The 12929-nt window shown below is 38.7% G+C and overlaps 1 protein-coding gene across 1 annotated transcript in view; it reads left to right on the top strand.

Annotated features, from left to right (window-relative positions):
• The window catches only part of adgrl4 (adhesion G protein-coupled receptor L4), a 49337-nt gene extending 36617 nt beyond the window's left edge, over positions 1 to 12720 (top strand). Inside the window, exons 6-16 of the mRNA XM_079844779.1 lie at positions 2643 to 2810; positions 5205 to 5388; positions 5956 to 6072; positions 6172 to 6371; positions 6466 to 6642; positions 8682 to 8885; positions 9008 to 9228; positions 9583 to 9649; positions 10019 to 10110; positions 10392 to 10560; positions 12344 to 12720. Of these exons, the coding sequence (XP_079700905.1) occupies positions 2643 to 2810; positions 5205 to 5388; positions 5956 to 6072; positions 6172 to 6371; positions 6466 to 6642; positions 8682 to 8885; positions 9008 to 9228; positions 9583 to 9649; positions 10019 to 10110; positions 10392 to 10560; positions 12344 to 12406 (1662 nt within the window). The 3' untranslated portion in view covers positions 12407 to 12720. The remainder of the gene's footprint in view (positions 1 to 2642; positions 2811 to 5204; positions 5389 to 5955; positions 6073 to 6171; positions 6372 to 6465; positions 6643 to 8681; positions 8886 to 9007; positions 9229 to 9582; positions 9650 to 10018; positions 10111 to 10391; positions 10561 to 12343) is intronic.
• Positions 12721 to 12929: the final 209 nt, after the last annotated feature.

The following is a 12929-nucleotide window of genomic DNA, read 5'->3' as shown; positions in this document are numbered from 1 at the left end:
ACAAGGGTTATAGTCATAACCCGAGACGTTTGCTTTGGAGGCCACTCAATGGGGCTGCCAGTTACGAAGCAGACACACTCTCATTGTATATGCTCTCATTGTGAAAGCTCTCATTGTATATACTCTGACCTGAGCCTGTCTTGCTTGACAAAACCTTTAAGTCGTATTTGTACCAAGTGTACTGTATTGAAAGGGAACGTTTCAGTTCCCTGAGATAATGGGAATGTGCATTGCATAGCTTGCCATGCTACTACGCTTACAGACGAGTCAACGCTTCTGCTCCTCAGCCAAAACCTTTCTGACGAAAATGGCAATCCGTGCAACTTAAATAGGCAGTCAGCCATTTGTCTGTGCAGATGCAGGAGTTTTTTAAGTCAGTTACTGACGCAATACTGTAATCTCAGGCAACCAAGGTTACATTAGTAAACATAACGTTTTATATTTTAGTATTATGCTTGTTACTTTTATTATTTTCATACATTTCCTGAATGTGAAATACAAAGTTCTGTCATGAAACTCTAGATAGCGCAGGCCAATTGGGCCTTAACTCAACCTGCTTGCAATTACATAATTATCTATAGGACACAGCTGATTGGTTCCTGCTGTATCAGTAGCCAATGAGCTTGTATGCTCAACCTATAATACTTGGTCAGCATTTACCTTATCAGTGCAGCGCGCCTTCAGAAACCCTCCACCTTCCCTAGCACCACCTGTATAGATCTGCTACGAGTAATTCTTGCATGCTATATTGTACAGCAGCACCATGTCTTCCTTTCTCACAGCAGCGTTGTGTATATATTGGCAGTTGCAAGTCCCGTACTTGCTTTGCAGCAGTAGCTGCAGCCGCAATAACCTACAGCAGCAATAGTAATAAAAGCCGCAGCAGCAGCATTGCATATCTATTCCGCCAAGACCAAACATTGTCATAACATTACCATGCCAGACACTCCGAGAGTTGTCATGACAGAAATGCATGATGTAAAAATGAGTTTTCCCTTTAAAAATAAAAAAATAATAATACAAAATATTAATTCATCTCCCAAGTGTTCCTGTGTGGCCTCTCTCACACCATTCCTGATATATTGATGACATTTCCTAGCCTGGATGCCAGCCGAACTTAGCCCCGCCCACAACATTTGAGGTCGGGAAGTTTGGTCTGGACTTGATCTGTTGTGGAGCACCTAAGCTCAAACCAGAGCTGTTTGGACGAATCAAATTGTCAGGGCTTTATATGATGATGGACAGATGATCAACAGTAACGTAATCATCCACGTTACCAAAGAGCGCCTGGGTTGAATTTGTTTACAACAAAGATGTTCGTATATGCATTCACCTTTACTATTTTTCTCAAAAATGATGATCGTGTTGGTAAGTACTCTGTGTATTCTTAAATTCTTTTTACAACACCGGCAAAGTTTGTTGACACTCATTTTCTTCTTCTACTTTTTCCAACTTGCGTGCAGTCAAGTTCTGTTGACAACATATGTCACTTACTCCGTTGCTCTGATTGGTTGTAGGTCTATCCAATTGAGTGCAGAGGCATTTTCTTTCCTGGTTCAGTTGAAACATGCCCCATAATCACAGCCCAATGGAGCAGTATCAGACTTATATTCTGACTAGAATCTAAATATTACGCCGTCAGGCTACACATTTCCTAAAATCCATCCTGATTATTATATGGCAAAAATCGCATGACAAAACACAGCTGCTCTATAGGTTCTTACAGTTCAGTCATTAATTGTAATGTATGCCAAAAAAAATGGTATCCTCTGCTGGCAAAGTTGCAGATCTGCAGTTCCTCTCCTAGCAAATATAAAAAAAATATGTATTTAATTTCAGCACCCTTTAAACTGATTCCATCTGCTTATTCTCTGATAGGTAGGCTACCAGCCTTGTTATTTTTTTTTAGAACTTTATAAAATACAAATCATGCTATAAACAAATTTGTCTGAGGAAGTTTATACAATCAAACCAAAAATGATTCAGACACCAGATATAATTTTTTACTAGTGGGTGCAGGACACTATAGTTAATTTATGTAAGTCAGGATAGCAAAATAAAGAAAACTGTGACATTTTATACCCAAACATTCTTCATACAGTGGACTACCAATAAAATATATCAAAATTTGGGACCAAAATTATTCAGATACTTTGACCTGACCATGTTTTACTTAAGTGTTTATTCTTTAATTGCTAATGTGACCTTTTACAACACAGACTGAACAAAAGTAAGCATTGCATGGTAATTGGTTGACCTAAATTGGTATTATCTAATTGTGTATTTAAATTTAACAGCTGACAGCTGATTGGTTGATTGTAATCCATTACATATACCTTTCTATCAACGTTATTTGACATTGTCAATATGAATTTGTTCTGAAACTTGAGTTATTGTCATATTTTATTACTAAATTACAGAGACTAAACTGTGATAATGTGTGAAATGTTGAAATAAATTTTGGGTCGACTGTACATGAGCAAAAATGTTTGAATGTGCTTGTTGATTAAGGTCTATTATATAAGCATGTTATCTTTGTATTGTCTGCATTTTCCCTGTAATGTATTATTTAATGTATGATCTTTCATCATATACCTCGTTTGAGTAAATATTAAAACTATTTTCTTCTCTCTGGGTTGTAGATGATTAATATGTCAACTCCAGAGCGTCTGAAAGAGATAAGATATCAAACATCAGCTGAACTCTCCCCTCTTCTCCTCATATCATACATTGAGGCCATAGCCAGCCATAAACTAGGCGCTGGAGATGAGACTGAACATCCTGAGGAACACATCAATGAAACCATCAGGGTAATTTATGTACCAATCCACATACGGGACATGATGTAAGAGAGAAACACACCTGTCAGTTTTAATAAGACTGAATGGTTGAGAGACTGATTCCCTTGAAAGACCATTTAGGAGCATGGAAACTTCTGCCAAATGTGTCTCAATGGGTCCTGTGTTAATAGAAAGGGGGTACAGAACCCATTTCAGTTCTCGTCCACCAAGATTCAACGGGGTGTTATCTACAGTAGTGGGCCCCATGCATGCTCAAGTGCTGGAACAGGAAGTTCAGTCACTCTTGGCAACCAAGGGAGATGGTCCTCACTGCAGAACACGAGATCCAGGATCCAGATCCAACTCCTCCCACTTTCCTCCCATGCAACAATGGACCAGCAAACTTCACATACTTTTGAAAATCCAGTGTTTAGTTCCAATATCCAATAAGAACTCATTGTCACAGTTGTAAACAGGGATTTTGGTCTCACAGCATTTGTTTTCAGGCAGAATGTTAAAGAATGCGACACACACATCTCCTGGACATCCTGTAGAATTAAAACAATCAGATGACAACTTAAAAAATCCTGAAGTATTTCCAGTTAAGTGTGCCATATGCATCAGTCGTTCAGCCAACAGTCCATGGGCGTGACATCTGAGGCTGAGACTACACCTACCCCAACCTCCATCTGGATCCAACCCCAATCCCTGGATCTAATGTTCTGCAGTGATGAGCTACTGAAAGAGGCCATAGAGCGTGTTCCTCCACCCGAGAGGGAGGTACTTCATAGTTCCAAAGAGGGATGGGGGGTTGCATCCCATTATAGATCTGTGTCAGTTAAACCGTAATACAGGTTCAAAATGTTGATGACTCCACCTTATCATGACCCAAATCAGATCCAAGGACTGGTTTGTCATGATAGATCTAAAGGACGCATACTTCCATAATTCCATCCTTCTTCAACAAAGTCCCTCAGGTTTTCTTTTGGGGGTGAAGATGCATGCATAAATCATCAGGGGGTCTGAGGTCACACCCTCTTTGCAAACTGGTGAAATCCTCCTGTGGGCTCAGGGCAAGTTCTCCTTGAGAGCAGCCTAAATCCCTGGGTACCTGAATCAGGGAGCAGACATCCTGTCGAGGCAGGGACTGAGACCCGGGAATGTACAGTCCACCCAAAGATGGTGGAGTTGATTTTGGAAGGCTTGGGCAGAAGTGGACCTGTTTGCTTCTCAGGAAACATCACACTGTCCACTCTGGTTCTCCCTCATTCATCCCTGGTTAACCCTAACATATCCAGCTCCTCTGAGGCTACGTCTTAACGATTTTCTAGAGAGAGTTTGCCAGGATGGGGTCAGCCTACTCTTAGCAGCCCCATTATGGCTGTCCTGAGTTTGGTTTTCGTACCTAATATCTCTCTTGGATGGCTCCTTGGGAGATTCCTGACAGGAGGGGGCACAATCTACAACACCTGGCTGGAGATGCGGAAACTCCCTGGGGGTCTCTCAGCTGAGGTTGTTGAGACCATACTAAACTCTAGAGCTCCCTCCACGAGGAAACTTTACACCTTAAAGGGTTACTTCAGCGATTAGCATTAAGCTTTGTATCAGTAGAAACCCAGCAGTATATTCAAATTATGGTACTTTTCCCCCCTCATATCCCCCTGAGACGAGAGAATTATGCATTTTATTTCTGGAAAAAATCCTCAGATGACGAAAATATCGTCATCTTTCTCCACAGGGGAGGGATTTCACTCACAGAATGTAAATACGCACAGCCGCTCGGCTCGGGCATTAATAACAGAGTGGTGCGGAGTAAAGTGAGTGTTCAACTTTTCAATGAATTCCTATGAAAGTTAAGCTTCCATAGGCATGATCTGAAAACGCGCCAGACTGGACACACGCCGTGAATGACTGCCGCACTGCTCAGCTCTTCGCTCTCATGATGAATGAAATGTGACTCCTGCTGCATCTCTGCCGTGCCTTTTGCTCGTGTAGTGTCTATTCTCTAACTGAACGAAATGATTGTATTAGTATGAAAATCAAAACGACAGTGGGGGCTGTGTCATGGAGGGCAAGTGATAAACCAGTAGCCGTGGCTTTGGGAGTGGCCTCGTAGGGCAGCGAAGCAAGTGCATTCTGGGAGTTGTTGTCTTTCATCCACATGAGACAAAAATACATTTTCTGTCTTTTCGTGGCACTTTGAGGTTGAGGCCTGTGGCAAATGTAAGACTTCCAGTCTGGGATTTGGCCATGGTTGTGGAAGGTTTGTCTCTGGCACCCTTCAAGCCTCTGGACTCGATTTCAGAGAAGTTACTAACTTTATGGCTTTTCTGTTGGCTATTACATCCTTTAAGAGGGTAGGAGATCCTGTCATTTGCTCATTCTGCCTGTTACAGTCATATGTTTTCTGTATTTTTCTCGTAGAATTTGGTTTTTAGTGTGAATAACTTAGTCGAGAAAGATGAAAAGGTGGAATGGGACAACTTAAATGAGGATTTGAGGAAGTATTACATCACCACACTACTTCACACAGCAGAGATGGAAACACTAGCCCTTTCTGTTGGATACACACATACTACGCAGATGCAGGTGAACGCCGGTGAAGTAGGTGAGATTTTTGTGGATAAAATATAACCCACCACGCTCTAAGAAGAGTCTGTAAAAACAGAGCCCAGTGTTAATATGAGTTTCCATATAGATTTTTCATAAGTGTTTAAGCCGTAGTTCAAATTCTGTAAAATGTACTGAAAATCTTAATAAATCCTAACTATAGGATACACAATTAAAAAAATTAACTGACAAATTAGTTAACCGAAATAGTTAGCATTTGGAAATAAAAAGTATGAATACTGATTGAATAAAGTTGAATATTTTATTCAACAATAAAAATCAATGTACATTATTGTAAAATGTTTTTATTGTCATTGTTTACCATAACAAATAAGCTTTGAGTCATTTTTTAGAAGTCCCTGCATGATTAATCATATTGTATTGTTTGTTGTTGTTGTTGTTGTTTTAATACCTTTTGTATTTTGTTCCACAATACCTGAAATGTTGTCACCATATTTTTACAGTGGGTTTTTGACATACTTTACATTGAATTTACAAGTGTTTTTTTTTAGTTGAACCTGCTTTTGATGAAAAGGTGCTAATCATTGTGTTTAATGGTTTCTAGAAATGAAACTTTACACATTTGAACCCCACCAAGCACATACGCGTCCAGTTTCAACCAACATTCAAGGGAACTCCATTTCACTGAGCCCTCAGAATGCAAAAAACAAAAGCAATAACGGTTTGTAAATGTTCTTTCTTAAAACTTCATAGAAAATTGAATACTGTATAAATGCACCAAATTATTTAAATGTATGTCTTTAATCTGTCTCTGCTGTAGGCAGCACCTCCATTGTATTTATAATCTATAACAGTATTGGGGATCTTTTAAAGCCAACTGGTGACCCTGGTGTGACCGATTACTCTCGCTATGCTGCAGCTGGTGAAATTACAGTTAATTCACCAGTAATAGCAGCAGCCATCAACAACCCAAAGACATTTGCACTGAACAACGTGACCTTCACTCTCAAACACACACAGGTGAAGTTTGACTGATTGATTAATTGACTTGAAATAGTTATGGCTTTTAATGTAATTTTAATATGCATTGAACAAGTTTTGCTTTTTCATAAAGGAGATAGATCCTGCCCATGATGAGACTAAGTGTGCATTCTGGGAGTATTCCCAGAGCATGATGGGACATTGGAGTTTGGATGGCTGTATACGCACTCGTGTGAATTCCACTCATACTTCGTGTTCCTGTAATCACCTGACACACTTTGCTATTCTCATGTCCTCTGCTCAAGCCAATGTAAGTGAACTACTGCTGCCCCCTACTGGTATCCTCACAAAATACAGTGGCCCAACAAACAGTTCTTTCTATCTGATCTGAACCTTTAAAACAATTTTACATTACCATTCAACGGTTTGGGGTCAGTAGCCTATAATATATATATATTTTTTTTTACTTACTTACTTTTATCAAGCAAAGAAGCAATACATTTATCAAAAGGGACACTATTTCAGTCATGACAACTCGGAGTGGATAAATTCAACCAGCATTATTGGCATGGGGCATGAAATATACTGTACATAGGCTTGATTTTGGAGGACTTATGCTCCAACTGCTGCTGCTGAGCAAATACAATAATTTTCTGTATTTGTTCTGACATATTTGACAAAAGCTTGACAGTAAAGTAGCCTGAGATAGGACACAGATGTACATTTATAGATATTTCACAATATCTGTGAAACTTTCATCAACCAAAAAGTTTTAATGTGTGAAATTTAAATATTATTAGTGAGTTAGAACTCTATTCTTATTTAAATTAACGAGTACTCTATTTAGATCACCACAGGTAAAACCACACTGCCAATAAATGCTTTTCTTGCTTAGTACATCTGTCTTTTTCCTAGTCCAAATATCTAAGAATCTTAAATCAAGATGCAAGATACCTGCATTTCTGACAAATTACCACGGTTACAGTTAGTGTTACCACAGTAAACCCATGATAAATGTTGGTGAATTGTTTTTTGAAAAGTAAACTTTAAACGAAATTAAATCACATACAGATTTGCAGCTTTTACCGGAGACCTCTGTGCCAAACTCGAACACTTCTCACAGGCTGTTTAGTGGTCGCATGATCGAGACACTCAGCAAGTAAACACATTTGTTCAGAGTCAGCGCTCGCGAGTTGCACTGCGCACAAGTGGCGCTGTTTCGTTTGACTTTTGGTGCTGTTTCCCTGGCCTAAAATCTAGTACTGCCACCTTGCGTTGACATTGTGAAAATGCACGATTTGTAAATTATGCATGGCGGGCCACATATAATATATTTTAATAGACAAGCTGCGGGCCATTTGAAATTCATCCCCGGGCCGCATTTGGCCCGCGGGCCGGACATTGGACACCCCTGGGTTAGAGTTTCAAGCTTGAACTATATATTAAGCTACAAAAATAATAAATGTTTCTTGAGCACCAAAGCAGCAAATTATTTTTGAATGTGTGACACAGACGACTGCCGTAATGGCAAATGGCGAAACTATTTATTTTAAATTGCAATAATATTTCACAATAGTACTGTTGTACTCTATTTTAATAAAATAAACGTAGCCTTGATTTCTTTCAAAAACATTATAAACTCTTCCCAACCCCAAACTTTTGAACGGGAGTGTATATATTTTTTATGCTTATGGTTAATTAAGTCATATTAAATAATAATGAAACCTGACAAAAAAGTTATTCATCAGTAATTAGACTGATGTTATCTTTAAATTACACTTTTACCCCCAGTTTCACAGACAATGTTTAAACTAGTCCTAGACTAAAATGGATGTTTGAGCTGTTTTAACAGAAAGCAGCTAGCACTGACGTATCTTAAAATATATCAGTGCCATTGTTTTGTCTCAAGATGCATACCAGTAAGGACACGTTTATAAAAGCTACTTAAATGCCCTAATTAAACTAAGGACTAATCCTGGCTTAATCTAAGCCCTGTCTGTGAAATCAAGTCATGTAATGCATCACATATTGTTTGTGCTACAGTGATTTATGATACCTTTAATAATGTGGTTTGTTGAGAATAAAACATTGAAGCAGGAACCCAAACTATATATAGGAATCTAAAATATCATAGTCACATAGTCACACATAAAAATATGCTATAAAACCACCCAGAACACTTTAGCAACATGGCACTGGCGATCGTCACTTACCTTTTCTTCAATATATGCTATTATTATACATTGTAAACCCAACTGACTCAGTTGTCCATGAATTTGTAATTCAATTAGAGCAGAATTAAAAATTTGGTTTTAAACGATTCTAAATGCTTTTTCCTGCTCTGTTTAGTTGCTTGCGCATTATAATGTTCTGACGAGGATAACGCAGCTGGGAATGGTGATCTCCATAATATGCCTGTCCCTGTGTATCTTCACATTCTGGTTCTTTCGAGACATTCAGAACACCAGAACCACGATCCACAAGAACCTGTGCTGCAGCCTTTTCATGGCCCAGTTCATCTTCCTCATCGGGATTAACAAGATTGCACACAAGGTTTACTCCTCAGACTTTATTAATCTGTCAGATGGCAACATAAACCCTGTACGAAAGTAGCCTCTATCAAGTAATGTAGTGTAATGTAATGTTGATTCATGTTTGTTCACTGTGTGTTTCAGTGGTTCTGTTCTCTTATTGCTGGCCTGCTGCATTATTTCTTCTTGGCTGCATTTGCCTGGATGTGTATAGAGGGGATCCATTTGTATCTCATCGTTGTTGGTGTCATCTACAACAAAGGTTTCCTCCACCGGAACTTCTACATATTTGGTTATGGGAGCCCCGCAGTGGTCGTCACAATTTCTGCAACACTTGGCTATAAATATTATGGCACCAGTACTGTGTAAGTTATTATAATTAAAATGTAGTGGCCTTTGTTAAATAAAAATAAAATAAAAAAATCACTATTACTTTGAGCAATCCACCTTTTTTCAAATTATATGTTTTACTTTTTATGTAATCATTAACACACAAGTTTGTAGTTCAAATAATTACCATTAATTGAATACTTTAATATTCTTCTAGTTATTTAATGTACCTCTAGATCCACGTTGCAAAATAAGGTGGATAGCACCTATCACAATTTCTTCAAACAATATAAATCTAGTTTTACAAAAAAAATATTATTTGTATACTATATTTTATTATTTGTTTATATTACTATATATTTTTATTTTTTTATTAATATCTTGTTAAGGTGTTGGCTGAGCACTGAACATAACTTCATCTGGAGTTTCATAGGACCAGCCTGTCTGATTATTCTGGTGAGCATCCCTTCTTGTTTTAGTGTAACATCCAGTAACAACACTGTAAAATAAACCCATGAACACTCGTCTGGACCCACATACACTCAGCAACAAATCTAGTTACACTAACTGAACCCTTTTCATTAGAACTATGATGTATTTTTAATAAATCTAAATACATTTTAAATCTAGATAAATTGATATCGAAAATGTAATTTCTTTAGAGCTCTCAATAAATGTAAAAAAAGTATCAAATTAATAACATGATATGCTGTTTAATTAATCAAAGGAATTGCTGCATATAATCCATACTATACTTTGTGTTGTACATACTCTGTATACATACTTTGTGTAAGTATTACATTGAAGCCAATTATTCCCTCCCAGGTTAATCTGCTGGCATTTGCTGTGATCATCTGTAAGGTTTATCGTCACACTGCAGTAAAGAAACCTGAATTCAGTCACTATGAAAATATCAGGTAAAGAAATCTTTCATCATTTGCTTTTAGTGTAAATATATGAAAATGATGAAAATGAAAATTAAACAATCTCATCTCATCCTCTTTAATGTTATGACACTTTGTGTTTGCAAGTAACTTGGACTCCATCCTTTATATCCCAATTTCCAGGTTCTGAGTAAAATTGAATTTTCTTCTCAGGGCATGTCAGGGTTCCTAAATACTAAAGTTACTAATCAAACGGCAGCCTGCAAATATTACAAACACATTTTTACATTTGCTATTCAATAATAATTCCACAGGTCTTGTGCAAGAGGAGCAATTGCTCTTCTATTTGTTCTGGGAGTTACCTGGACATTTGGTGTCATGCACATCTTATATGAGACCACCCTGACAGCCTATCTCTTTACCTTCGCCAATGTGTTCCAAGGGATGTTCATTTTCATATTCCTTTGCGTTCTGTCCAGAAGGGTAAGGTGCACACAATTCTACAGTTCATTTTCAAGGGAACTCAGCGCTGCATCATGACATCGACACTATGGGAATGCCCCTGCATGAGGAGGTGTCTGAAGCACATGTGGAAATGTCAATTTTATTGGCCAAAGGTGAGGTTAGGTGACGTAGTGTAAGCATGTCATCAAGACCATAAACAGGTTCCTGGAATAAAGATCATCAGCTTCTATGTCTTTAGGAAGCCAGGATCGTGTTTGAGCGACCCATTGCGAGTCATAAGGGTTATGCACAGGTGCTTTGTACCCTTTCTCTTTGGAATACCCTGGCATTGCCTAAGGTCCTACTCTTGTGGCATGTTTCCATCACAAGACTATTGCCTATTGGACGCCTCTCTCACAGACTGGAGTGCAGTCTTGCGTGGCCATCCAGCTCACAGTCTCTAGGGCAGAGGCCCAGGGAATGGAGACTCCACCAAAAAGGTGGTGGAGTTGATTTGGCAGAGGTACAACAGAGCGGAAGTGGACCTGTTCACCTCAGCAGAGTCAACCCACTGTCCCCTCTGGTTCGCCCTTATACCTCCAGCTGGGCAACCCTTATTATCTTGTTTTCTGTGCCATGCCAGAGAGCATCTTGTTTTCTGTGCGCTGCCAGAAAGCTGAGGCCTATCGCAGACTGTGAGTTCCTTCCTGAGATCTTTCTATAGTACTGGAAGGTTTGTCAGAGGCTCTGTTTGAGCCATTGGAGTCAGCCTTGGAGTGGTGTTAACATAGCTTAAAAGAGTAGGAAAAATGCGGGCCCTCTCAGTAGCCTCGCCCTGCTTAGATATTGTTCCTGGACAGGTCAGAGTTATACTGCACCCGAGGCTGGTTTATGTTCCAAAGGTGCCTTTCTCAACATCATTCTTCATGCCTTTTCCCCTCCACTGTTTGACTTGCTGGAACAGGAGAAGAGGAGAGTCTTCACCTCTTATGTCCAGTCAGGGCATTAAGGATTTATGTTGACCACTCAGGTTTGTGGCATTAATGTGATCAACTGTTGGTCTGCTTAGGGGGGCGCAACAAAAGTTCCCATGCCACCAAGCAGCATTTGCCGCATTAAATTCTTTATGAGATTTATTTTGCCTATGAGTGCATGGAATGGCTTCGCCTCTAGGCATGAAGGCCCACTCAACTAAGAATGTGGCCTCTTCTATGGAATTATCTAAGGGTGTGCCTTTACAAGATATTTGTGCTGTGGTAGGCTGGTCCTCTCTGCACACATTTATAAGGTTTTACAGTTTGGATTCATGGCTCTCAAGTATTTTGGGTTAATCCTCTCAGTGGTTTTGCACAGTGTACTTCACAACTTTGCTGGTCAGGCATTTTTCAGTATGGTGATGTGAGTGTTAACATTCCCATAGCACCAACATCAGCGTTGACTTTCTGGTTACGAATATAACCCAGTTCCCTTAGAAGGGAACAAGACACTCCGTCGCTTTGCCATACTTTATGCATGCCTGAGCGTCTTCTTTCAGACAATTAGAATCTGATTACTCTTATTTCAGGTGCCTATTTATAGTCTTGATGATGTGATTATGCTATGTCACCTGACCTCGCCTTTGTCTGATAAAATTGCCGTTTCCACACATGCTTTTAGACTTTCCCATACTGGCAACGTCATAACACAGCGTCTCATCTCCCTTATCAGTGAACTGGGTAACATAAGTACCAGAGATGTATATTATTTTCTTATTATTCTTATTCAGTATTAATGTTTACCATTTTACACCTTTAATTGCAAATGTTTTCACTTTTATCACCAGATTCAAGAGGAGTACTACAGATTATTCAAGAATGTTCCATGCTGTTTTGAGTGTCTGCGATAAACTTTATCAAGAGAGATTAACTTCAGCGCCAGTCTACAAATGCTTTTAAATCTAAGCACTATAAAGATGTACTTATGAAAATGTGTGTTTTAAAGATTCCATAATATTTATTTTTTGAGAGAAATGTATTAAAATGTAATAAAAACTTAAATGTTACTGAAAGCTATTATATAGATGTTTTATAACCAATTGCAGACAGAAGCTTAAAGTTTTACAGTCAATAGCAAAATATTTCGTTCTTTCTGACAATTGATTGTCTAAGGTGATTTTCTATGTACTGTATTCCGGACTAATAAAAACATTTTCCCTCTTTTGATGTTTTCATGTTGACCCAAGTGCAGAGTTAATAAAACTGAAACTATATTTAATATACAGTAATGGCAAAGCTAATAGCTAGGGCAAAACACAGAACAGAACAGGACTAGAAAAACACTTAAAAAGAGCAACACAAGCACTAGAGCAAAGGGCACAATCCACTCCTGGCATATGGCACAAAACAATCCTGTGGATTGGAGGAAACAAA

Source organism: Gobio gobio (assembly GCF_949357685.1).
Source record: "Gobio gobio genome assembly, chromosome: 19".
NCBI lineage: Eukaryota > Metazoa > Chordata > Actinopteri > Cypriniformes > Gobionidae > Gobio > Gobio gobio.
This window is presented reverse-complemented; position numbering and strand designations above follow the sequence as displayed.